Consider the following 27029-nt stretch of genomic DNA (forward strand, 5'->3'; position numbering starts at 1 on the left):
GCTCCCGGGCACCGGCCAGCCTGCGGCGAGGGCGAGGGCGAGGGCAGGCGCTTCCTGCTGCGGCCCTGCCTCCGCCCCCTCCGCCGCCGCCGCCGCCTCGTTCCTACCTAGCCTGCCGTAAAGCAACCTCTATCGGCGGACGGAGAAATGAGGCTGGCTGGCAAAGCCCTTGACCGCGCGGGGATGGGCGGCAGGGCGGGCGGCGGAGGCTCCGCTCTCCGGGGGCCAGGGAGGCGCATCCGGCAATATCTCCGGCGGCATTTCCGGGCGCTTCTTTAGGGGCTCGTCGTTCATTTCTCTACACGGATTTTTCAGAATAGGGTAAGCTGAGGCCTAATTGTGAGGAGAATGGCTGGTTTCTTTATCTCGTTTATTTCTAGCCCGCCTTTGCCACTCAGACTCAAGGTGGATTAAAGGAAGCGAAAAGAAGTCACACGGTTTCGGGCAACACAATGAACAATGAACAACACAATGCAACGAGGAGTACAAAACTAAATGACAATGACAAGGCGCACTGTCCAGGCCAATGCAGAAGGCGGGATTACAAAGGCTCAAAGTGCAGCACCCAGTCCCACATGAAGGTGCCCTTCTGCGCAGCTCAGTTTCACCGCATTTCTAATTCCACTACAACAATGCCCTCTTGAACTTTTCCGTATTGCACATTTTGCTGAATCATAGTACTGTGGAGCCTTCCCGATCTCTCCCCACAGTCCAGTTCCACAGAGAATGCATGTGAGGGGACAGTGGTTGGTTTTACCAATTTGCAGAGAGGAACCTGCCTGTTCCTTGGCACAGCATAGTGGGAGAGGCAGCCCTGCAAGTAGAGGACTTGATAGGTGATGGCCATTCAGCTTGGTAACTGATCAGGCATTGAGTCAGACTTCAGTGGCGGGACTGCAGAATAGTTGTGACATGCACATCCTCCCTGGCGCCCTCCAGCACTTTGGCTGCCCTGTTCTTTACCAGCTGGGCTTCCAGACTGCCTTCAAAGGGAATCCATGTTGACTACAGTAGTCCAGCCTCAGAGATTTTCTTCACTGCTGCATTGGCTTGCTTCTTCCATAGTAATGCTGTGCCCACTATAATAACTAGGAACTTAGCTTTTATGGAGTCTTTCTGAAGTTCTCCACAGAAGTCTTTGGACCCTGTTATGTCAGACTGTTTACCTGAACATGCATTATCTCCTTGTGACCTTAAGGAAGTGGTGGGACTTCCAACATTAATCACATCTTTGATCTAGCGGTGGGTGGCTGCATAACAGTGCCAATTCTCTGCCTCTTCTCTCCATCAAGCAGAGCACCTGATGGGAGGTATCTTTCTTTGATGTCTCTCTGTTTAGGACATGTAGTAAATAAACAATATGGTAGGTACATAATCCCTGTTGGATGATGAAAGAAATGGGACTATGATGTGATGGTCTGCAGCTAGGCACTGGCCACTGCAGCTTAAGCTGATTAGGAACAATTAACTTCTCAAATGCAGTTTCTTGCAAAATAGAAATGTTTACTGAGAACTGTTCCAAATCCCTTTCTTGATTAGATTTCCAAGAAGTCTAATGAGAAAAATCTGGCACCCAAAAATATTATTTACCAGGATCTCCCTACTGCAATAGGATTGTCAGTGGTTGCCCTGAATTAATTTAGAATTTGCACGCCTTCAGGGCTCTTCTTGGGACCAATAAAGTTGTTAAATCCTAAACATAACATCCTAATCAATTTAAATTAATGGTTTTAGAAAGGTGCAACTCTTTTACTTACATTGCATTCAATTGCAATTTTGAACATAATATTTGCCTGAATACATCAGTGGGTACTCCTGTAGCATACTCTTTTAAGAAATTCATTCCATTCATTTATTTTATATCAGAAATTAATTTGGTTCTATGCTAAATGTGAAAAATGTACATTACAAGTTCAGTATTCACATCTGCACCATATTCTGTTATTTGAACTCTACTTGCAGGCAAATAAAGAAAATGATGTTTTAGTAGATAAGGCCACTCCCTGTACTAGGCTGATAAAAACCTGGACCTTTCCTCTCTCTCTCCCTGTGTGATAAAAGCAGTTTTTCCCATGGATAAATATATATTTTCCTCTCCGTGCCTTCAGATAAAAAAGGTTTTAACCACAGTGCAACCTGGTATCCTTTAGATAAAAACATGAGGAGGCGTTGCAAAATGGCAGTTGTGACTGTACTTTCATTTCACATTTCTACTAACTGGGGGATCGACAACTTGAAGATGTTGTTATTGATCAAAGAGATCTAAATGACCATGAGGTGTTCATTAGGAAAGGTGTCCCTCATCCTTGAAACAAACTGTTCATTGCCAACAAGGGATTAATGAACAAATGAAGCTGCCTTATGCTTAATCAGATCTTTTTGGTCCACCCAGTGCTATACATGTGTAAGTCCACAAGTTCAGTTCTTGGTATCTCCTATTAAAGATCTAAAATGACCTGGGCACATGTTCAGACTCAGTTTAAGGGTTCTGGAGTCAGTACCATCTCTCAGGGTTTTTAACAGAATTCTGGAATGTGTAAAACATCTAGTGATATTTGTTGTCTGTTTCAGTATCCCATCTTTGTTATGAGAATGCCTTGGAATTATGAACTCAGACATGACCAGCACAGCAGAAGGATGTCCCATTGTTGAGGAGGCTATTCTCAAAAAGGCCAAGTTTTGAGCTTTACAGGCATCTTCAGATTCTTGGCACTAGGAAGGGTAGATCACAGCACAATGGCCTTGTAAAGCTGCAATCCTAAAAGCTATCTCAAAGTTATTTAGTCACAGTAATGCACAAATATGCCAGCATGTGTCAGCGGAGATGCCCTGGTACAGCACCCCTCTGACTTGTTGGAGTAAACCCAGTGCTGGTTGGACTGTACCAGCAGAGTGGTCAGAAATGATCAGTACTAGGGACATGCCAAGTAAGGAGTACGATTTAATGCCCTAGGTACCCTCAGCCCACTGCCATAATGTTATATCACAAGGGAAGGGCAGTATAGAAATGTAACAAATAAATTAAAAGCTGTCATAAATGTGAAGTCTCCCGTGCTTTCTCCTGTTCCTACACAACTGCAGAAACTACAGGTTATGTTTTCCTTGTGATCCCCAGGCTGGCTCAAGAGGCCAGGGTGTGTATGGGACCACAGCCTGTGAGGAGAGGGAGCTTATATCCTCCCTACTCTTTTCCAGACTTGAATTGACCATGGGTAGTTGTTATTTACCATACTGGTGTCCCCATTTGAATTGATTAGCTACATGTTACATTTCCCCAAAGAGGAAAATCAATATATTTGATTTTAATGAAGCTGTGTCTAGATATAGCATGTGTACCTTAAAGAAACAGATCCCCACGGCAACCATCACAAGGCAACCAAACCGTATTGCCAATGGTCAACTCTTGATTTCTATTGATTAAAGTAAGGCGGGGGGTCCTTTCCAGACCTCCTCTTCTCCAGACAGGGCATGCTTGCTGAGCAGTTAGCATCTTTGAATGTTGTAGGGTTGTGCTGCTAGAAACTCAGGCAAACAGCCTATAGGGCAGTATACTGCTAGACAAATGGGTTTTCCTATGTCAGCTGAGTTTCTCTGTGTTAAGTGCCATCAAGTCACTTTCAACTTAGGGTGACTCTATGAATTAATGCTCTCCAAAGTGCCCTATTGCTAACAGCCTTGCTCAGGTCTCGCAGACTGAGGGCCATGGCTTCCTTGATGAAATCAATCCATCTCAGTTGGGTCTTCCTCTTTTCCTATCACCTTCAATTTTTCCTAGTATCATATTTTCCAGAGACTATTTTCTTCTCATGATGGGACCAGAGTATCATAGCCTAAGTTTGATCATTTTAGCTTCTAGGGAGAGTTCATACTTGATTTATTCTAGAGCCCACTTAATCTGTCTTTTTGGTGGTCCACAATACTTGTAAAACTCTCTTCCAATGTCACATTAAAAAGGAAGTGACTTTCTTCCTGTCAGCTTTCTTCATTGTCCAACTTTCACACCCAGACATCATAATGGGGAATACTATGCCATGAGTGAACTTGATCTCCGTTGCCAGTGACACATCCTGACACTTAAGGATCCTTTCTCGTTCTTTCAGAGCGGGTCTTCCTAGTTTCAATTTCCTGGTTTCTTGGGTGCAGCCTCCCTTTTGATTGATGATGAAGCCAAGAAATAGAAAACCTTCAACAGCTTAAATGTCTTCATCATCAGCCTTCAAGTTGTGTAATTCCCTTGCAGTAATTACTTTTGTCTTCTCTGCACTTTCTGCTTTAACCTTCATCAGTAGAGGCACTCTTCATTTTGGAATGTCTCATCACTGGGAGAGATGCTCAAAAGTGGTTTACAATTTCCACCTTCTGCACAGTACTAACCAGGGTTAGCTGCAGCCGCACTGATGATATTTCTGAAAGATCCTCTGCCAGGGTTACTTTCCACTACTGCTGCTGGCCAGTAGCTACCCTTCAAGGATTGCTCTGCCCTGTCTCCACTAGAACTGCCAGTTCTCTTCTGCTGACGCAGCCCTTGATCTCCAACGAGTTGGATACATCTTACTTTGGTGTCTCAGCTAGGATCGTAGCTGGTCTCTCTTTGCCAGCCTCATGGCTCTCACACATCGTATGATTTTTAGTTAATCCTAATCGTGACTGCGGTCGGGATCTCCCCTCTTTGCCCAGTGATCTGCTACAGCGAGCATTACGGTAATTCGTCTCCGGTAAAGGAGGGAACAGTGGGCGGATACTGCACGGGCCAATCGGACCAGCAGGGTAGGAATCCGGAAGTGGAGGGGACCGGGGAAAGCGCCTTGCTCCTCTTCGGAGGGGCGGGAAGGCGAGAACCAAGAGGATGGAGCGGGATGGGGAGCTCGTGTGAGTAGCGGCGGTGGAGTCGAAGCGACGGCGCCCCTAGGGCTGCTTGGGCAGAGCGGGGTCAGCGTTCCGAGCAAGGGGCGGACTTTTTTTTTGGGGGGGGGGGGGGGTTCGTCCGCAGGAACAGGAATAGAGCATGGCGGCGGCTGTCCTTTCGGAATGGGATAACCCCCCCACACACACACACACACACACTTTTAATAGCTGAAGGAAAGTAGAAATTCGTCAGCGGGCTTTTTTTTCTGCCGGGAAAGGGGGGGGGGGAGAAAGAGTGTTTCAGGCGTACAGCTGTATTAGGCTGCAGCTAGATTCGAGTCCAGTATTGCTTTAGAGAGCAACAAGTTTTTCCTGGTGTGGGCTTTCGAGAGTCCATGCTGCCTTCGTCAGAGACAAGTAGGAACGGGGCTCCCTGAGCCCTTCTATCCCCGTCAGAAGTGGGGAGGGTGTTGCATGGTAGGAGGCAGGAGGCAAAGGTACAGTGTAGCAGTAATCCGACCAAGGAATCTTAACTGCAGTTCTGCTGTTTTAGTATGGGAGGGGAGGCAGGGGCTCATGGGATTTGTAGTCCATGGACATCTAGAGCAGTGGTCCCCAACCTTTTTATCACCGGGGACCACTCAACGCTTGACAATTTTACTGAGGCCCGGTGGGGGGGGGGGGTAGTTTACTCCTCTACTCTCAACCACTGCCCTAACGCTCTCTGATCGCTATGGTAATGTTTAAACATCCCTTCAAAATAAGATACAGACACACCACAACAATGAACATAAGGAACATTTTATTTTCATGGAAATTTTAACTCATGACAATGGCAAATCAATGGGAACCCTGAGCTTGTTTCCCTGCAACAAGATAGTCCCATCTGGGAGTGATGGGAGACAATGACACCCAAAGTGTGTTGTAAAGGGCGGGGGGGGGGGGGGAGGCGTCCTTCGCGGTCCACCTCTAATTAGTCGATGGACTACATGTGGTCCGCGGCCCACAGGTTGGGGATCGCTAATCTAGAGGGCCACAGTTTGCCCATCGCTGCTCTAAAGCAATAAGATAGAAGATGGGGCTCATTGTGTACTGTTTTCTTCATTGATGAAGAAAGGTGGTTTAATTAAGGCTGGCTTGGGTTGGGGGGGAGTACTATATGAAGTACTGGAGCTGTAAGGTAAAGGTATCCCCTGTGCAAGCACCGGGTCATGTTTGGCCCTTGGGGTGACGCCCTCTAGCGTTTACATGGCAGACTCAATGCGGGGTGGTTTGCCAGTGCCTTCCCCAGTCAATACCGTTTACCCCCCAGCAAGCTGGGTCCTCATTTTACCGACCTCTGAAGGTTGGAAGGCTAAGTCAACCTTGAGCTGGCTGCTGGGATCGAACTCCCAGCCTCATGGGCAGAGCTTTCAGACTGCATGTCTGCTGCCTTACCACTCTGTGCCACAAGAGGCTCACTGGAGCTGTAGAAGGCTACATATTTTCTGTGCTGCACAAAGAGTTGTTCAGAGGATTGAGATATTGTAAATGTTCAGGACTCACAGGCAGTCTAAATCCTTGCTGTATGTGACCAACCTGATGCTTCCAGCAGACTGCTTGATACTAGTTGCTTATATAAAGACACTTTAGCTGCTCTTCATTATTCTGTGGAGGGTACTAGGAGAATAGTGGACTGCAGAGTTAAGATTTTCCTGTCCACATGTAATTATGGATAAAACTTAAATGTTAAATAACAGCCACTTTTTGCTGGCCTGTTTATAATTATTACCTCAAAATAAAGTGGTGTGATATTTGTGCTCAGTGTGTCAGAGAGAGCTGTGATCATACTGGAAGCTAGTGCCTTCCCTGTGCCCTTGTCCCCAATTGGTGCTGTCTGCCCCTGATAATGTAATCAGCAGCTCTTCCATGGGCTTGCCTGAGGTATTTGGAGGTTTTATCATTCACGCTATTAGTCTGTAAAAAGTAAATGCTTGTGTGAGGAAGCAGAAGGGTCTATGCCACCCCACTTGCTGCAACTGTGTGTTTCAGGAAAAAGCAGGGAAATACAGGTGTGAGAAAGGAAACAATCATCAGTAAATTACATATTTTCCCAGGTTCTCTTTCTGCTGCATTGTTCTGGCCAAACCACTTTTCACTCACTTGAATGCTTGCACCAGAAGGAGCTCTTGATGCATTCGTACATGCAGGGTCAGTTCTTCCTGGAACACAGTCATGCAACACTTGCATGTGTGATTTCAGCATCAGATGGACAAAGGCCTCATAGTCAGAAGATGAGAAAATGATTTAATTTGAGTGAAGGCTCATTGTGTTCCTCTGAATATTTGCATGTCCTTCCTCACTAGAAAACCAGGAACACACACAGCCCTGAAATCCAGGTTGAATTGAGTGATGGCATCTATAGTATTACAAAATGGATATCAGAAGCATTTGATTGCCTTGGTAGTGATTTGCCTTCAGAGACTTGTTGATAATGCTGGGAGGTTTTTAAATTCTTAACTATGGATCACCTTGCTTAATATGTGGGAAGCAGGGGAATTTAAGCCAAAGAGTTGGGTGTATACCCCTCTTTTCACTGCCCGAAGGAGTCTCAAAGTGGCTTACAACTGCATTCTCTTCCTCTCCCCACAACACACACCCTGTAAAGTAGGTGGGACTAAGAGAGCTTCTGGCAGGACTGCTTTGTCACAATAGCACTATCAGGGCTGTGACAAGCCCAGCATTACTCATCTGGCTGCATGTGAAGGAATGGGGAATAAAACCTGGCTGGCCAGGTTAGAAGCCTGGCTCTTAACCACTACACCACTCTGGCTCCCAGGTTAACTGCAATCATTCACAGCAGGCCTGAGGATTCACAGCAGAGTGAGAAGTAGAGACAGTTTTAAGACTAACACTTGTCTTTGCTTTCCTCTAGTCCCACAGAATTCCCCAAGCTGAAGAATGATACATTCCTTCGAGCAGCACAAGGACAAGAGACACAATTCACCCCGGTTTGGTGCATGCGACAGGCAGGAAGATATCTCCCAGGTAAGCAAGGAACTTTGAGGCTGCCTGTTGAGGCATTACCTTAAGAGAAACAGGTTTCTCTGAAAAAAGGATGTTTTCAAGAACAAGTCCAGTTTTAGTATTTACCCTTAAAATGGGCAAGGGAGAAAACAACTCTGACTGAAGTGACAGTTGCTGTCCTGTGCCTTGGGTGTTTTCCTTACAAAATCTTTTTGACTAAGATGCTTAGCTTTTTTGTTTCTTAGGTCCACTTCTTCTAGGCCAGGCTCCAAAGGCATTTTATGCCCTCAGAAGGACATCTTCTGCCCATTAATTTTCTGAAAATTTTGCAGAGTTCCGTGAAACCCGAGCAACTCAGGATTTCTTTGCTACATGTCGTTCACCAGAGACGTGTTGTGAACTTACTTTGCAGGTATGTAGAGCTGCTGGAGGAAGACTTTCTTGGCCTACTAGAAAGATTATCTTTTACTAAAACAAGGATTATTCTTACTACCAGCCCTTGATTGGAGCTGATTATACCTGCATTGAAGTTGCCAAAGTTCTACCAGAATGAAAATCTGATTCTGTCCATAAGAACATATGTATGTTTACAGTTGCATTATATATGTGATAAGAGAAGATCTGTGATAAAATGTGGAAGATGTACAGATCAAAGAGAAGGAAACTTTCTTGTCATTGCAGCTTGCATCTCTACTTTCACCCACAAGTTCTCCCAGTCTCAGCTTTTGTGGTTTGGGGACTTACTAGGTTTTTTCAAAACTACATTCATTGCTGTTATTTTTTTCACATTAGTGTAAGAATTATCAGCAAACTTTTGGCATAATTCTGGTTTAGCCTGGAGAGGAGATGACTGAGAGGGGATCTGATAACCATCTTCAAGTATTTAAAAGGGTGCCATATAGACGATGGAGCAGAGTTGTTCTCTCTAGCCCCAGAGGGACGGACCAGATCAAATGGGATGAAATTAATTCAAAAGAAATTCTGTCTAAACATCCGGAAGAAGTTCCTGACAGTTAGAGCAGTTTCTCAGTGGAACAGGCTTCTCAGGAGGTGGTGGGGTCTCCATCTTTAGAAATGTTTAAACAGAGGCCGGATAGCCATCTGACGGAGAGGCTGATCCTGTGAAGGCTCAAGGGGGTGGCAGGTTACAGTGGATGAGCGATAGGGATGTGAGTGTCCTGCATAGTTCAGGGGGCTGGACTAATGACCCATGAGATCCCTTCCAACTCTATGATTCTTTGCATCTGAATTGTGTGACAGTATTATAAGGCCATCATGCATCTTTGTTCAGGACAACAAATACAAGTATTCTTGTGCATCGCATGCAGAGAGATCCAGGGCCAGTGAAACCAGAGTCTGCAATGTGATCCAGTGTTTTTGTTTTAAAAAGAAAAGACTGCCTTTATGCCCTTAGGATAGTTCAAGGAGCATTCAGTATATTGGGATACTGCTGTTATTTTTCAGACCTGTGAACTGTTCTAATACCATTCTTTGTTTTTTGCCTGTTCCCCTAGGACTGTTTCAGGTCAGGAATACAGTGCTTCGGGAAGGCTTAAACCATCTCATGATCTAAACTGCATACATGAGAATTAATGTTTAAAAGATCATGAGAGCTAAAAGGCATAATTTCCAGTGCACCTCTGGTTTGGCCCTCAGTCGGTCTTCGCTCCTCACTTCCATTGTGCCAAGGAACTTGTCTCTGCGATTGTGGCACATCTGACAAGTATTGTGCCATCGTGGCTACAATTTGATTAAGCTGAACCTCTGCTTCTACCTACTGTTTTGTCAATTTGCCTCTTGTTATTCTGCAAACGTCCTAAGACTGGTCTTGCAAGATTCAAGTTTGGCAAAAGACTGGCTGGTCATGAGCCTGAGGAAGACAGACTGAGGTTGACAAATAAAGGCTTAAGGAATATGGTGACCACTGGGACAATCTTGGCATTTATGGAGCATTTGACAGCCTTGGACCACAGTCAAATAATAGGCATTCCATTGATAATATTTACCTGTTCTTTAGGAAATAGGTTTGAGCCACTGTTCCTGAAAGGTGTGAACTTCCTGCCTTAGGGATAAACAACACAATACATTTTTAACATGTCTCCCAGACCTAATTCACTTTCCTCGAAGTCACATATCAGCTGCAAGGAATGTCCTTTTAAAAGTTTGCAGAGGGCAGATTGAGCTCAGGGCTCTAGAGTCAGGGGTAAGGTTCCCCCCCCCCTCGCCCCCAGTTTCCCTAAGCTGAAATGGCCTTGCAGAGCCAATTTCTCCATTTTGGAGTGGCTCATGCAGTGTTCCATACATGTCCTACTCTCCCCTCCTGGGGGCTCCTTTGGCTTGGCAAAATGGCTCGGGGGGGGAGGCAGGAGCCCTCATGTCACCATCCCAAGCCGAATTGAGCCCCCACCAATTTTTAAAATAACATTCCTATGACTGAGGGGGAAATAAATCTGGACTCTATTCATTTTAAGAAATTGTGCAGTGTGGTCCACAGGCTAGCTTCAACCAATTCATACAAAAATGCACTGTGAGAGTTACCAGTATTACCTAGGAAGTGTTGTGAAAGAGAATGCCAAACCAGTGAAGAGATTTGATAGGAATGTTAAACCATCTGATAATGGAACAGCTGTTTCCATTTGGCACATGAAATGTTTGGCTGAGCTGTATTAATACTTATGTATCCCACTGCCTGTTTCAATGGTGTGTTGTGTTTCTGGAGCCGCTAACCTTACTGTTTCCTTTTTTATTCATTCCTTTAGAACGTGCATCTGTCTTGCTTGTTTCTCCATAATAAATCTAATTTTGAAACGCTTCCTCTGCTGTATTTTGTTGCTTAATGTGTATTGGATATTCTCTCTATTTCTGCATTTTCCTATCAGTTTTTATTTTAGTTTTTTCTGTGTATGTTGCATTGATATCTTCAGGTGCCCTTTGTCAGCAGTTCAAACTGCTTTGTTCTTTGACAGTATAATTTCCAATGTTAAAGTTACTATTTTGGACACATTTAAACTTTTCCCCTGAAGGTTCGCCCCCCCCATACACAGTTTTTTCCCCCCTCACCTGTTTTAAACTTGTGTTAATGGCTTTCACATTCCTTGCACTTTGTTCTCTTCTGAAAAACACTGCTGGCTGATCTCACCACCTTTTTCAAATTCTATTTATATAGTATTTCCTTCTGCTTTCCTTCTGCTACCTTTCAATACTTTGTTCAATGTTTCCTATCTGTTTGACATTCTTTATGACTTTTAAGATTAATGGCTTGTGAATTAACTTGAACATGTCTTTATTATAACTTTAGCACCTGTTTTCCTTAAAGCAGTACTTTTATTTATACTTTTTAAGCTGCTTCTGGGTACCTTCCATCTTTTTAGTTATATAATTCTGTACTCTCATTACTGTGTATCCTGGAAAACAGATATCTGGTTTGGTCTGTAACAATCTTTCCTCTGACAGTCCTGCTGGATTAGCTATAGCTTCCAAATATAATAAACTCAAAGAACATTCTGTTCTTTAATGCCTTGTGAAAATTTCCCACCATTGTAGTTTACACATGATCAAGAATTTCCCTTCAATGTTCATAATACTTCCAACTTCAGTTAACTGTGTGCACATGTTAAAGAATGTGATCTTGAGCACAATCTAATTTTATCCTCTTTGGGGAAGAGAATTGGACCCCATTTCCTTCCCCACCTACTAGCTATCAAAGAGTAGCACATTATAAAGAAATACTGTCTCTCCAGTGAGAGAGACATAGATCATTGGATCAGGAGATGATGGGCAGGTTTGGGGCTAATTAGGAGTCCTCCTAATCCAGCTGCAGAGGACAAGCTTTTCTACCAAGCTGTCCCTACATCCAAACTTCCCTCACTGGATCATGGACAGTGGAAAAGGTCTGGCATAGCCAGAGACCCTGGGTGACAACTGCCTCTCCTCCCTGTAAGCTGCAAAGAGTACCAACCCTTCAAACTTTGTATGTATGTTGGAGAATGGTGGATGTTAAGCTCCGTTTCCTCTGAGCCTTGAGGCCACAGGCCATAGGGCAGCTGGTGAGCACAACCCTCATCCTGCAGCAGTTTTCAAGAGTTGTTGAGGCACCAGGGGTTGTCCTCCCTCCATACAACAAGCATTTTCCGCATTTGTAGAAGAGGGCAGTTATGGATCCAGTCAAGAAGTCTTGCGTTTTTCAGATATTTAGCAATGTGTCAAGTTTGTCTTGCTATCTTGACTGTTGTAGCTGTGCAATTGACTTTTCTTTTAATGGATGGATTCATTTTTGTTGCCATTGTTTAAACAGTGTATTGATTATTTTCTAAGCTGCCTTCAGAACTTTGTTAGAAAGTGGTGTAGAAATGTATACCTATCCTCTTATAGGGTTAGGTGTACAGCCCTCTGAATGAATAGCACCCACTTCACAGTTTCACGGTGTAATATTGAAGTTTTGATTGAATCGGAATGTTTCGACAACACAGTAGAGGTAGGGCAGGGGAGGTTGTGGGTTCCTGAGCCAATGGAGTAGGATTAGGATTCTCTTGTGCAGCTGCATATGTGCTTGGAAGGCCCTGTAGGAGGGGAGAACATGGCACGGGTGCTCACAAAGCTGAAAAGCCAGGCTGACTCTGTGGGTAGGCTACATTATCCCTGAGGGATATTTACTGATCCTATTCACTGGCTTTCTCCTTCAAATAGGGAGAAACACAGAGGGGAGGCCATGGTTCAGAGATAGAAAATATGCTAGGTGTGCAGAAGATCCCAGGTTCAATCCCCGGCATCTTCAGTTAAAAGGATCAGGTAGAAGGTGATGTGAAATACCTACATCTGAAGCCCTGCAGAGTTTCTGCTAGTTTGAGTAGACAATACTGATTTTGATTCAGTGTAAGGCAGCTTCATGTGTTCAGATATGCGCAGATGGGGCCTACAGAGTGGCAGCTGCTCTGCTTCAGTAAAAATGCTGTTCATTTCCTGTTCCTCTTTGGATTCAGAGCATGTAATCAGATATATTTGAGTTTTTTCCCCTATGCATTTACAATTGCAGAATGAAAATAAAATCTTACATATTCTTTGCATTCTTTCTTTCAGCCCCTGAGACGTTTTTCTCTAGATGCTGCCATCATCTTCTCTGACATTTTGGTGGTCCCCCAGGTAACAGATGCATATCTCCTATAAGCCCACTTGCCTCTGCCCAGGTCTCTCCCTAGAGACAGATTCCGTGGGCACTGCATGGGTTGTCAGTAGCATTCTGTTTTCCTGCCAGGCACTGGGCATGGAGGTGGTGATGGTGCCTGGCAAGGGACCCACCTTTCCTGAGCCACTGAAGGGGGTAGAAGACCTCCTGAAACTCCGGCAGAAAGTGGATGTGGCGGCAGAACTAGACTATGTCTTCAAAGCCATCACACTGACACGGCATAAACTGGAAGGGAAGGTGCCCTTGATTGGGTTTTCTGGTGCACCGGTGAGTCTAATAAATTGTAGATGTATGTCTTTGAGAGAGCCTATTAAGGCCAAGGAAGTGATAAGGGCTGAAGTGTTGTCATAAAGCAATTGTGGCATGCTGTCCATCTGTGTTGCTGCCTGAGGCCAGGTGGATGCTGAGTTTTATAGACTCATTGCTGCAACACAGCTGACAGAAAGAATTATTTATTTATTAGATTTGTATCTCGCCTCTCACAACTTTTGCCGCTTCGAGGCAACTAAAAATTAAAAAACATAACAAAGCCCTATAAAAAAAACCATTAAAACCCCATTAACCATAACAGTACACATGGTGTTCTTCACTTCCAGACTTGGCCATCCCTGATCTAGACCAATATCCTGCCTTGCTACACAGATGCTGAGTTTATGAGTTGATTGACCTTTGTGGAACTGGTGGGCTGACATTACTGTCTTGTGCCAAATAGCTGAAGTAGATGGCTTGTGTTTCTTTTCATTTCCATTATTTTATACTGGACAGGAAAAGCAGACCAGCATAGAGTGCTGACCATCTCCTCCTACTTGTTGTTTAAGATTGGGATATGTAATTTCTTATTTCCTCATTTATGTCAAAATTATAAATGTTTGCATGTTTGTTTAAATCTGAACAAAGTAGGAACTGTGGAAGACTAGGAGCATAAACCTTTTGGGCAGTTATTTTGTTGGTAGGAGAGAAAGCTGGGCAAACATTGAAGGAACGGAGTTTAAGTGGAGTTTCTGGGTTGTTGGAATCCAGCAGGGGCAGTGCTTGGTTCCAAACACAAATGACTGAAGCAAGGTGTATTTCCAGAGTACACCAAGGCTGCTGTGGGCGTGGAGGGAGGGGAAATTGAATTTGTGTATGTCCTTACTCCACATTCTGTTATTTGCCCCTCAGTGGACCCTGATGTCCTACATGATTGAAGGTGGTGGCTCCAGAACAATGGCCAAAGCGAAGGCCTGGCTCTACCAGCATCCTGAAGCCAGCCGCCGTTTGCTCACACTATTGACCGATGTAATAGTGGATTACATGGTAGGGCAGGTGGCTGCAGGTGCTCAGGTGAGTAGGGAAAAGAGAAAGCATTAAATTACTCCTTGGGAGGAGCTGTGAGTTCTTCAGCAAGATCTTGCCACAATCATGTAAGCATTGTGATAGACTGAGCAGGAGTCCACCTGCAGCCACTCTTACCTCTTGTGGTCAAGGCACTGAAGTCGCGAAGACAAATGAAACCGGTAAATATTTCTTTCAACAAATCTTGTCTTGTGCCTGTGGACCAGTTCATAGAAAGTAACCTATAAGACAATGCCTGCTAGCCTTAAAAAAAAAAGAAATCAAGGCAAGTTTCAAGCCTGTATGACCACAGGTAAAAAATGGAAACCAGAGTTCCTTCAGTCTTGGGTCGATGACTCAATATGTAGCAGTCGTAGACTATTGTTGCAAAATGCTCCTTCCCTCCCCAACAGTTTCAGAGTCCTGACCTAACTCTTGCCCTGTAACAAAAGCTTCATATATTGGAAACATGAATAAAATATGCAGACAGCTTTATCTTATTCATATTTATATGCAGAAGTAATCACTGGTTTTAATGGGATTTCTAGGTCAGTATGTTTGGGACTGCAGCTTACATCCATTTAAAATGCAGAACTTGTTCCCACTGCAGACTCTGAGATTGTTTTCTAGATTTGTTTGGTCTGCTCTGATATTTATGGAAGGCGAGCGAAGCTGCTCAGGAAGTGAAGAACTGGCTTCTTAATTCTCTCCCCTGTCAGGCTCTCCAGCTTTTTGAATCACATGCAGGACACCTGGGGCCAGAGCAGTTTGCAGAGTTCGCCCTCCCGTTCATCCGGTCCATTGCCAAGCGGGTGAAGAGCAGGCTGCGGGAAGATGCCCTGCCTGGGGTGCCCATGGTAAGGGGGGTGTTTCCTGGGGGCTTCTTGCTGGATTCTGAGCATTAGCAGGTTTTAGAGACAGCCTGTCTGGAACCGACTCTGCATCAGCACAAAATGTCATAGGGGGTGATAGCTGGAGCCCTCTCAATTCATCCATATTGAGTCGAGGCTGGATAAGGCTGATTTTGTAGAGGCAATATCGATTGGAGAGGGGGAGGGGGAGGGGGAGGCATGGATATGTATATGAATGCCCCCCCGCCCCATCTGAGTGTCTTTGGTACTTGCAACAGAAGGAAATGAAATGAATGGGATTGCATAGCTTCACCTTAGGGCCATGCTTCCTTCTTTAGGCTATTGTGGTGAGCACACCTCTTACCAAAAACAAACCTCTACTCCAGACCAGTGGAGAGCCCATAAGACAGGCCATTGTGTTGCCTAAGACTGAGGTGTGACCCACAGAATCCAACTGGAGAGCCAGTTTGGTGTAGTGGTTAGGAGTGTGGACTTCTAATCTGGCATGCCAGGTTCGATTCTGCGCCCCCCCACATGCAACCAGCTGGGTGACCTTGGGCTCACCATGGCACTGATAAAGCTGTTCTGACCGAGCAGTGATATCAGCGCTCTCTCAGCCTCACCCACCCCACAGGGTGTCTGTTGTGGGGAGAGGAAAGGGAAGGCGACTGTAAGCCGCTTGGAGCCTCCTTCGGGTAGAGAAAAGCGCCATATAAGAACCAACTCTTCTTCTTCATGATCATCATCATCATCATCATAGTTGAGATCCCTGTCCTGCTTGCAGCCATTCACTATGGATGGTTCTCTGCTTTACCCATCTGGTGCTGGTAAACCTGGAGCATGGCTCTTCTTGGAAGAACAGTTGTACTAGTTTGACTGGAGGAGGCATGATGTACTCCTAGAGAGGGGCAGGCCGTGGGCCATGCACCAAGTCCAGTGGCTCCCCTGGTTGCCTGTGTTAAAGTTGGCTGACTTTAGAGATGGCTCTGTCCAGAGCGGGAGTGGGGGTGGGGTGGAATATGTTGGTCTGCCCACTGTCTGCCACCTCTGCCTTTCTTCTGTGTCTTCACTAACTTCTTCAGGTTGAGGCTTCTGAGCCCCTCCTTAAGGTGAAGGTTTTCATTGCAAGATGCTTGCAGTACCCCATTTCATCACTAGGAGGCAGCAAAGCTATCCTAACTACCGAGCCACGGAAGCTAAAGCTGGCTACAGTAAAAATTAGGGATTCCCCTTCCCTCCCTGCAAGAGATCTGTTTTTGTGAAAGGGACCTCTTCATACTAGAGTGGATCCACATCTATTCTGGATGGGGGGGTGCATTCTGGAGGTAGCACCCTGCTCACTTGGCTGCAGCAGCATGTTAATGCTCTTGTGTTACTCCCCAGGGCTTCTTCAGTGAGAACAGGAATGAGCTCTCTGGAGTGAGGTCCTGGCCCCAGTGTTTGCAGCTCCCCTTTTTCTTGGAGCCAGAGGGATTGGTGCCTTCCCTATTTGTATCTGTAGGGTGTGTCAGTGTCTTGAATATCATTGTGGTAAAGCCTTGCAACTGATGACTGTGACTCTGCCCAGCTTGGCCTGGGTGCAAAGGTCCAATGACTGCTAGTTAATTGTCACTTTACGTGAAGAGCTGCCTTGCAGGGGAGGCGAGGGGAAGGGAGGAGCTACTCTTGACATTGACATTGATATTAAACATTGACCTTTGGCACCATTCAAGCATATCCCTTACATTTCTCTAGCACAGCCCTGGCCCAAACATTGGTATCCTTTTTTCTCCTCTCTAGATTGTCTTTGCCAAGGATGCACATTATGCACTGGAAGAGTTGGCAGAGTCTGGCTATGAAGTGGTTGGGTTGGACTGGACCATCCGCCCCCAGGAGGCTCGGTAATGAGAAATGCATGGCATTCCTGAAACACTTTCCTTTGTATGTTTACTTTCCCCGGTACCATGTCTACTCAGTTTCTCAGTAATTTGTTTCTAACCTCTCTTAATGCCTGCTGGAGAAACATCATGAATCATTAGTTCAACAAGAAGGCAAGGGGCAGATGAGAAATACTAGCTACTAAGAGTGGGGAGAGAACATTAGGTGAGGCCTGCAAGAAACTAGCGGCTATCAAGGCCAGGTGTTCTTCTGCCTAAGGCCCAGATTCTGATCCCATGCTTGAAAATAAAAGGGGACTGAAGTAGTCATGCTTCCAGCCACGGTCTACACTTCAAGTGTAATCGTTGGTTCTTGCAGCATAATTTGTTTAGTTGCAATCTGCCTTGAGTCTTAGCGAGAAAGATGACTATTAATAAATCATTTTCTGTGCAACAGGTTTCCTGGAAAGCTGGACTGGAATAAGGGACAAGAATGGCAAAATAATGGCTCATTGCCCTGCCCAGAAGAAACAAGTTCTGTTCAGCTCTTTTTACTTCTAAATGCTCAGCAGGGCACCAAATAAGAACTGGCTAAATGCTGCACTGCCAGATCATAAAACAGTTTTACATAGCTGAGCTTTTGAGCAGGGATTAACCAGATGTAGCTGCAGAGATCGCAAGGAGAGCATGACAGGGATGACCCTTCATTGCTACTGGCCCTAACATCTGCAAGCAGGGGTAGTCAGCTGTTTTTAACCATTGTAGCTTTAGAGCCATTCATCTCCCTGTTGTAGAATCATCTGCATTGGTGACTTCAGCATCTTGTGGCATCATCAGATTCAATAAAACATTTATCTTGCTTCAGTGCCTAAAAAGCCCTTCCCTGTCACTAACACAGTTCTCCCCCCTATTCAGTCAGAGGACAGGAAAAGATATTACCCTGCAAGGCAACTTGGATCCATGTGCCCTCTATGCACCAAAGGTAATGAGCCAGTTTCTATGTGGAGGGGGGAGGGGGCCACAAGCCTGTAGCCGTTCATTCCCTTGATGCATTCCCTACAGAGCGGTAGGAATTTTTAATAATTGCATGAGATTAAGACATCTGGCCCTGCCCACAGGGAGAAGCTGCCTTCATCTGCTTTGAGTTTCTTTGTACCACCTTAGCCAGTTTTGCTTTTCTGTCTCTCACCCTGTAAAAGAGGCTTTGGATCTTAAGACAAAGACTATGGATTGTGCCCTGAATTAAAAACGTATAAGGCACTTGTGGTTGTGGATCTTTCCTCACCTTGTCCCAGCCCCATCACTGCAACTTTGCCTGGTGAGGGGGTCAGTGGCGTCTTGTGGAGAAAATGCCACAAGAGCAGCTAAAGGAGGCAGAACTAGATGGAATCTCTTTTGTTCCACTGGAGGAGGAAAGGACACAAAGCAAACCTATCATATCTCTTGGAAAGTGTTCCACAAGATTTCCTTGACTTCTTGCATTCCAGGGTTGTTATTCTCTTGGTTTTGTTTTCTTGGCGTTAGGGGACAGCTGAGGAATGGTATTTCACAAGTGCCTTTGCTTTCAGTTCTTCAAATACAGCTGTGTGTGGAAACTTGGCAGTTGGAACCAGCTTAGTAGAATACTGAGTACAAGGTGAAAAGCTGCCTTGACAGTTCTTTCCTGTGTAGTTGGAGATTGGCAGCTTCCCTAATTGCAAGTGGAGGCTATCTGAAAGTCCAAGAAGCTGTTGGCACTAACCTCACTATGGCTCCATAGTTACATTAATTCTTTTTCTCTTTTGTCAGGAGAAGATTGGGGAGCTGGTGAAGAAAATGCTCGAAGGTTTTGGCTCCCAGCATTACATTGCCAACCTGGGCCATGGCCTTTACCCTGACATGAGCCCAGAGCATGTGGGAGCCTTTGTGGATGCTGTACACCTGCACTCTCGCCACCTCAATAAGCTGCAGAACACCTCGGGAGATAAGTCTTTTTGATGGAAGGTGGATGACACACTGAGCAAACTGTGCCAGGAAGCAGCAGATGGAGATGAGCTTATTTGTGATACAAATCTGAAAGTCTGTACTCAGGGATGGGCATAAGAGGTAGAAAGCAGTATTTTAAAATGACGCTATTAAAATTGCTTCCACCCTTCCCATCCTGGCATACTGCTTGAATGGGGGTAGGCTGAAAAATAAGTAAATGTGGTTTACGCACAGCCTTTGGGGGCAGACCAATTCCAAGTCATTGCTAAAAGTTACCATGTTTTATCTGAGAAGCTGTTGCTGAATCGGAGTGTAGCCTAGCCAGTAATGGAAGACAGCATGTTTCCCTCCCGAGTTTGAGTGGATGTGGTCCTCCTAATGAACTGTGGCAGTCTGTTCCTTGCCCATCAAATGCAAGTTAGAGCTGTTTAAAAGGTAAAGGTATCCCCTGTGCAAGCACCAGGTCATGTCTGACCCTTGGGGTGACGCCTTCTAGCATTTTCATGGCAGACTCAATACGGGGTGGTTTGCCAGTGCCTTCCCCATAGAGCTGTTTGTTCACTTTGTTCACAAAATAATACCATCATCCCCTCTTGGGGTAGCCAAATTGTGGCTCTCCAGAATTCCATGGACTACAATTACTATGAGCCAGCATGCTGCCAGAGGCTCATGGTAATTGTAGTCAATGGACATCTGGAGAGCCACAATTTGGCCACCCCTGTGTACTACTAGCAACCTACCTCATGTTTCCTGCTACCTCTTATCTGGGAATGTGCGAGAAAGTCATCACTTTCATGGTTCTCAGTAGGTGAATGCGTTGTACATTAGGACTAAATTAAACTTTTAGAGGGCTGCATCCAGTAAGAAGCAAGTATGGAGACTGAGACGCTGAATGAGGGAGCAGGAACAGGGCCCCTGCAGTGGCAAATTGTTATAATGACATGTTCAATAGTGTGACTTTCCTGTAGAGCCAAATTTCATTCTTCTTAGGACTTTTCAACATGGGAGTACATTTTGAGAGGTTTATACCTACATGTTTTGGTTATGCATAACTCAATCCACAGCAGGTAGGAGACAAAACCTTCTTGTAGTCTCTCATCTAGGGTGTGCGTGTACTAGATCTGAACAGCTATGCTAAGATGGTTGTTCAGAAGGCTGTACTAAGGTTCCTCTTATCTCTCCCATGTTACCAAAAGCCTGCATTTACATAGCGGACTTTGGGTACAGCACTGCAACACAATTGGTGTAGAAACAGCTGGAGTGATACAGAGGTGGCATGAACGTCTGCTTCCTTTTTATTAAACATCAGGTCAAGAGGTTGTACACACAAAATAAAGAGGCGTGAAGAATGATACTTCTATGGCAACAAATACTGAGTGAGCTGGGTTCGCCTGCCCCGGGTCCAAATCTTTTTGCTTTTCCTTTTTAAAGGATTTCTTGAAAACAAAATTGGAATTAAACAGTAGATAATTAATCCATCTTTCCTAAACTACACCATCCCAAACCCTCCCTCCCCCAACCCTTTTAGAAACTAGGATGCACTGGGACAGGGGGACACAAAGACACTTGGAAGAAGGAAGAGCCATTTTTGCTCCCACCCCGCCCCCTTCCCTTCCCTTCCCTTCCCTGGAACAAGTTCAAAATAAGATGAACTCCTGAACAGTGGTCAGAGATGGAGCGGTAAACAATACGACATGCTGTCTGAGAGAGGGCACCAGCCTCACCGAGTGCCATCAAAGGCAGCCAATTAGAAATGGGTTTGAAAATAAAGACGTACATAAAAATGAGAGCAAATTGTGATTCCTGTTCCCCATTCGCCAAAAAGGAAAGACAGAAACCTTCTTCCCCTGTGTGGGTTTACAGAGATATGCAACACTTGCACACACCCATCCATATGCACATGGAGAAAGGCCAAAAATAGATTATTTACACTATGGGCTGAACTGTTTCACATCCGTGTACCTGGCTTCCAGGGGCCTTAGCCTCCCATATTTGGAATCAAAGTAGAAGCCAATAAGCAGAGGCAGGGAGAGTGTTATGGCGGCCAGCCAGTAGGCCAAGTCCCCCCTGATGGCCTCTAAACGTGGAGGTGCATCTGGATCTGCTCTCTTCCAAGGCTGCATAGGCTCTGGGTTTGCCTCCACTTGCCACAGACCACCCACCCTCTTCCCCAACAGCACTGGGGGGAAAGCCTGAGAAATGGTCACATTTCTGGTGTTCAGAAGTGATTTCACATAATAATAATAGTAATCCCAGCCCATGACAAGTTTCAAGTATCCCCCAAACAGAAAATAATTATAAATAATTAGAACTTTACAATTTAATAATTGACACATATTCTATTGTATTTACAGTATCATAAATGCTTCTGTCACTTTTAGTAAAGCAATCCCTGAGAATAGTTGACTTTAGATTTTTAATTAAGGATCTATTCGCGTGTGCACACGCACACGCACACGCACACACACAAATGGTGAAACTTGCCAGTCTTGGCAGGATGTGCTTCTCACAAGGCCACCAGCTCAGAGCCCAGGTAGCAACGCAAGAGGCTGAGCCAACGTGCTTCGGTCTCTCCTTTGTGGGTGTGGGTGTTTTTTGTTTTTGTTTTTTTGCTTTTCAGCCTCCATCTGCCATGCCCTTTGGGAAAGAGGTATTCCATTTCCTGGTTAGCTTTTGGTATTGCTGAGGTGTTTGCAAGTGAGTGGTGGGTGGGAAGCAAACCATTCCTACCATGCTGACTTTTGGTTTGTGTTCCTTGAAGACTCTGGGAATCCCTGCCCAATGGGAAATATAGTCAGTCTTGCCCAGTAAGCACTGGATTCCACCAACAGTGATCAGGGGTTCTTCTTTTCCTTGCGGAGAAACTCACCCAAAGCGCTCCCTCACCAGCAACATGAGCTTCTTCTTGCCCTTGTAGATCTGCTTGAGGTTGTCTATAAACTGGGCAAACTGAATGTGGCCATCCTGGGCCAGCAAGAAAGTCTCCCGGGCTTTGCTGAGAAACTCTATGAACTCTCCGTAATGCCGAGGACTTATGTGAGTGAGCCGGGAGTGTGTGGTGTTGATGTAAGCGCTTATTGTAGCATCCAGGAGTTGGCGCAAGGGTGCTTTGTCTGTTGACATCAGTTTCCCAGAGTTCCTGCGGCCAGGAATGCCAGCCAGGCCTGGTGCGGTCATGGTGCAGCGCCGCAGAATGTCAGACAGCACTGTTGCACAATGCACGCTCTTCACCACTAACGGGATGATGGCTGCCAGCTCATTCTTCCCCAGGGAGTGGCTGAGTGCACAGGCCCAAAGCACATCGTTGATGGCAGGGTGTGTGTCCTGATTGTAGGCAAGGTTGAGGTGGGTCATGGCAAGGGATGCCAGCTTGAAGGCCCGCAGTGGGTAGCCACGATGCTCCATGTACCGTGCAATTGTGAAGAGCTGCGAGTAAGTCATGCCTGTAGAAGCAGCATCGATGACGATTTGGTAAGCAGTCTCAAAGGCAATATGATCCTTCTCGCACAGAGTCAAGGCTGAGAGGGCACAGTTCTGGGGGTCCTTCATGGCACATTGCAGGGCCAAAGTGCGAGCACAGCTGGCCAGCTCTTCTCGCTGTGGATAGTCCAAGCTGAGGCGCAGGATGGTGTTGTGGGACATCACAGTTGCTGCTACTATGCTGGTAGCTTCAGTGGGGGTGAAGAGTGTATACCAGCTCTGCAAGATGCTGACGAGGGCCCGAACTCCTGCAAGAAAGAGGCAAAAGCTTCTCAGTCATGGTAAACTAGAACAAGGATTCTGAACTACTTGAGAATGTGAGGACAATACTATGTCCTCTTTAGCCTACCTCAGTGCTATGAGAACCCTGCTGATTGTTTGGGGCAGTAAGTAACCAAGGCTGATGTTACAGAGAGTCACACTAAGTAGTTCAAATCCTGACCTCTTAGAAAAATCGCCCTAAACGTAGGACAGAGCAGAGTGTCATTCAGTTTAGCAAAAGGTATCGATTTTTTTTGTTTTTGTTCTTTAACTACAGATGATCATTCTACTGTTACTGGAAGCTTAATTGCCTGATTTTAGTTATGGCTAGAAGCTGCCTTCTAAAGGACTGCAAATATATCATTCTTCTTTAAAGAAAACCATTATCTGATCGGTACCTTAAAAGCGGCCAAACCAGCATCACCATTGATCCAAATTCTCCTATATTTCTAAACTGAACAGCCAGTGCAGTTCCCAATAGCTCTCTCTTGGTTTTTGATGCTGAGGTAGTAAGCTAACAACATAAGCTTTGAATCAGGAAGTCTCTTGTCTGAAGTTCATTTGTTCCATGACCTCTCTAGGTGACCTTGGGCTACCCATTTTTAGCCACAGATCTGCATTAATGGGAAAACAGTGCTAGCATCACAGAATGAATCATCACGATGTCTAATTGTCAAAATGGTCCCATCTACAGGTACTTGCTGGGACTGGGTAGGCTGGCTGCTGAGTGACCAGCCTGCTGAGCAAGGGAGGAGGGGCAGGCAAACAGTGGCAAGGAGGGCAGTCAGTCAGAGCAATGGGGATGGGGATGGACAGGCACGCAAGGCACTAGGGAGGTGAATGCATGGTGCAACAAGCAGGGGGATGTGTGGACAGACAGCTCCGTGAGGAGGTGGAGCAATGAAGATGGGGATAGCTGATCTAGTAAAGTGGTGGGTGGAAGATGGGTAGGCAGAGTAGTCAACAGTGAACATAAAAAGGGGGGGGGATAGAAGAGGGAGGTGAGATAGACCAGTGTTGAGGGTAAGGGAAGAAGTAGAAGTAGGGAGTAGATTACAAACAAAGTATCTGACTGTATCAACCTACAAGCATACATGATCTGTGAAAGGCTCATCCGAACATACAGATTCCCATTGGCCTCTGTTCACAGGAGATACCCACCCACTTCAGTAGCACAGGTCACCAGCCATCGCACCATCTCTCTTCGTCTCCAGTTTAAAGTTGATAGGGTCATGCGCATCACCTGGAACAGCACAGAAGTATGGAGGATAATTATTTCCCACACAGAATGGAAATCATGTGACCCACAAGCTGCTCAGATGGGAAACTACCTAAATTCAAATTCCCGCTTGCTGGGTCATCTTGAACTAATCATTCAGTCTAACCTGACTCACATGTTGGCCAAAATGGAACTAGAAACTAATTATATATGCTGTCCTGTAGTGGTTAAAGCATCAGTCTAGGATTTGGGAGATCCAGATTCAAATCCCTACCCTGCCATGGAAACTGGCTGGTTGAACTTGGGCCCGTTTCACAGGCGCAGCCTCACATACCTCACAGGGTTGTTGTAAGGATAAACAGAGCAAAGGAGAGGGGTGTAAACTGCTTTGGGTCCCCATTGGGGAGAAAGATGGAACATAAATAAAGTAAAATAAAAATAAATAGCATCAGGAAAAGGTGAGATGAAAATGTAGCCAGACAGAAGTGTTCTAGACTCACTTTGCTGCAGCAGATATGCCCAGAAATTGAACTATTTTCAGCATTTTCTTCATATCAGGTTTTCCAGAACCAATTTTCTACTTGTTCATTCCACTCACCTGCAGCCCTAGCTCCAATGCCACATTGAGCAGGGTTGTGTCAGAACTGTTGTCAGCGGGAGTGGCAATTTTGAAGGCATCCTGTGCCAGCTTGAAGATCAGGGAGGAAGAATGGATGTTCTTCTGAATGGCTTCCAGGACAGTGCGCAGACGCAGCATGTCTCCTGCATGGAAATAAGAAAGTTTACTAACTGCCCTGACAGGCTGCCTGCTGTCTGTCTCAAGATAGAAACATTTCCCTGTCTAATATAATCACATTCCTAAATGTCTGAGAAAAGAGCAGCAGTCAAAAGTTCTTGGGTTTGCTAGAAAGAACTACTCTGAGGGCAAAATAGGCACTAATTCTAAGTAAAGTATTTTCGTGTGATCTGTTATTGCTCACTTGACTTCACCCAACAATTCTGCCCATTCCAAGCACGTGGACCCCCAGAAAATATTCCAGGGAGGACAGCTGCAGCAGATGAGAGCCTCTTTGCTGATCTCACTGATATCAAGAAAATACAACATGGCACAGGAACACCATGCAGGAAAATTGCTAAGCATTTTTAATTTAAATCATGTACACCAGTGGTCCCCAACCTGCGGTCCGTGGCCCGGTGGCGGGCCGCGAAGGCCAGGGCACCGGGCTGCAGTTCCCTCTCCCCGCCCCCCCCCCGCAGTAAAAAACTTCCCAGGCCGCAAGCTTGCGGCCCAGGAAGCTTCTTACTGCGGGAGGGCGGGGAGAGGGAATCAGGGCCATGCCACGCATCGCACATACACATGCGAGGCCCGGCCGCGCGGTCGCACATGCGTGCTGCGCGGCCAAAATCGCGCACACGCGATTTCGGCCGCACAGCACACATGCCGGGCCGCGCATGCATATGCGCGATGTGCGGCACGGCCCTGATTCCCTCTCCCCGCCCTCCCGCAGTAAGAAGCTTCCTGGGCCGCAAGCTTGCGGCCTGGGAAGTTTTTTACTGTGGGGGGGGCGGGGACAGGGAACTGCGGCCTGACGCCCTGGCCTTCGCGGCCCGGCACCAGGCCGCAGACTGCAGGTTGGGGACCACTGGTGTACATGATTTAAATTAAAAATGCTTAGCAATTTTCCTGCATGGTGTTCCTGTGCCATGTTGTATTTTCTTGATATCAGTGAGATCAGCAAAAAATCAGCACGCGCGATTTCGGCCACACGTGCGCAGGCGCGGCCCGGCCGTGCAGGCGCAATGTGTGGGTGCAGCCACGCGTGCGCGCTGCGCGGGCGTGGCCGTCGCCCTGCTGGTCCCCAGCCAAAAAAAGGTTGGGAACCACTGATGTACACTGAAGCAAAAGGATACATGATTCCCCACACTTTAGCTGATACAGTCATATATTCAATCTATGTTTGCTTTTTATACGGAGTGCAAGCCCCGAACTGTTACCTACTAATAATAGTTAATAAAGGAAGATCATTAAATATGACTGTAGGTTCAAAATGTTACAGTGATTGCATTTAGCTGTAGTGCTACCCCACATTATATGAAGGGAGAGGTTACAAACAAAATTATGTTGCACCATAAAACAATTTCAACTGCATTTTCTCCTTCATCAGAAACTCTGAACAAAACTAGCTTTAGGGTTAGAAAATGAATACAGAAAGAATCAGAATCACACAGAGCTGAAAGAGAACACAGAGAGCTATCCAGTCCAGCTACCCACTTTCTCAGGGACCTAAAAATCACATACTCCTGACAGGTGCTCATCCAGTCTTTTCCTAAAATCTTCCAACAAAGGAGACTCCACCACCCTCTGAGGCAGTATCCTCCTCCTATGAACAGCCCTCATTGCTAGAAAATGCTTTCTAATATTTAAGTGGAAACTTCTTTCCCATAATTTGAATCCACCGCTCCTAGAGGAGGAGGAGGAAGAGTGTTCAATGAAGGGTCAGCATACATCAGCCAGTTTGATGGCTCTCCAGGAATATAAACAAACAGAAAATGCCAGTAATGCATACTGGGGAGATTTTATTTGGATAACTATTGCACCTCACATTAAAAGCTTAAAACCACCCAAAACATGCAAGCCAATAATATCATAGCAGTGCTTAACATCATCAGTCCTCCACAAGCACACAATAAAACTCAACATTCCAACTACAGAGTCCCCCTTTGTTCAAAAAAGTTTGAAACTCTTCACAGATAAACAATGCCAGCGTTCATGAAGACCTTATCACTTCCTGCCAGTCAGTCATTCAGGCCTTCGCAGCCAGTTTTTCAAAACCCAGATATTATTTGTTAAAGCTCTGAGGAATATAACCAGTGTCAGCTTTTCCCTGCCTGACCTGCTTCCAGCAATGCTATTCTATGTCAATTCAAAGTCATGGTCAGGGGCATAGATAGGCCCTTGGTCTGAAGTCTAAAACTCTGGCTTTATTTTACTGGCCTCTGAGTTTTGTTTAGCAGACAGTATCCATCTGGCCTAGCTGGAACTGTGAGGA

General features: G+C 45.7%; 2 protein-coding genes across 6 annotated transcripts in view; one reads left to right on the forward strand and one right to left on the reverse strand.

The window, feature by feature from the left end:
* The first annotated feature begins 118 nt into the window (after positions 1–118).
* UROD (uroporphyrinogen decarboxylase) lies at positions 119–19190 on the forward strand. 4 transcript variants are annotated; one of them, XM_077333951.1, is made up of 10 exons: positions 119–321; positions 7760–7872; positions 8184–8263; positions 12928–12990; positions 13103–13300; positions 14195–14356; positions 15067–15204; positions 16978–17078; positions 17970–18036; positions 18843–19190. In XM_077333951.1, exons 2-10 carry the CDS (start codon positions 7845–7847, stop codon positions 19029–19031), a joined length of 1026 nt encoding a protein of 341 aa, XP_077190066.1. In that variant the 5' UTR covers positions 119–321; positions 7760–7844; the 3' UTR covers positions 19032–19190. The 4 variants fall into 4 exon arrangements, with proteins under 4 accessions (XP_077190066.1, XP_077190068.1, XP_077190065.1 ...); XM_077333950.1 differs by lacking the exon at positions 119–321 and adding an exon at positions 4738–4869; XM_077333953.1 differs by lacking the exon at positions 8184–8263.
* A 1101-nt stretch (positions 19191–20291) lies between these two features.
* ZSWIM5 (zinc finger SWIM-type containing 5) overlaps positions 20292–27029 on the reverse strand; it is a 156956-nt gene continuing 150218 nt past the window's right edge. For both annotated transcript variants that reach the window (XM_077333941.1, XM_077333942.1), the window contains exons 12-14: positions 24578–24741; positions 23922–24003; positions 20292–22747 (exon numbers count right to left, since the gene is read on the reverse strand). In XM_077333941.1, the coding sequence (XP_077190056.1) occupies positions 21885–22747; positions 23922–24003; positions 24578–24741 (1109 nt within the window). In that variant the 3' untranslated portion in view covers positions 20292–21884. The remainder of the gene's footprint in view (positions 22748–23921; positions 24004–24577; positions 24742–27029) is intronic.

This window comes from Paroedura picta, chromosome 4 (assembly GCF_049243985.1).
Source record: "Paroedura picta isolate Pp20150507F chromosome 4, Ppicta_v3.0, whole genome shotgun sequence".
In the NCBI taxonomy this organism is placed as follows: domain Eukaryota; kingdom Metazoa; phylum Chordata; class Lepidosauria; order Squamata; family Gekkonidae; genus Paroedura; species Paroedura picta.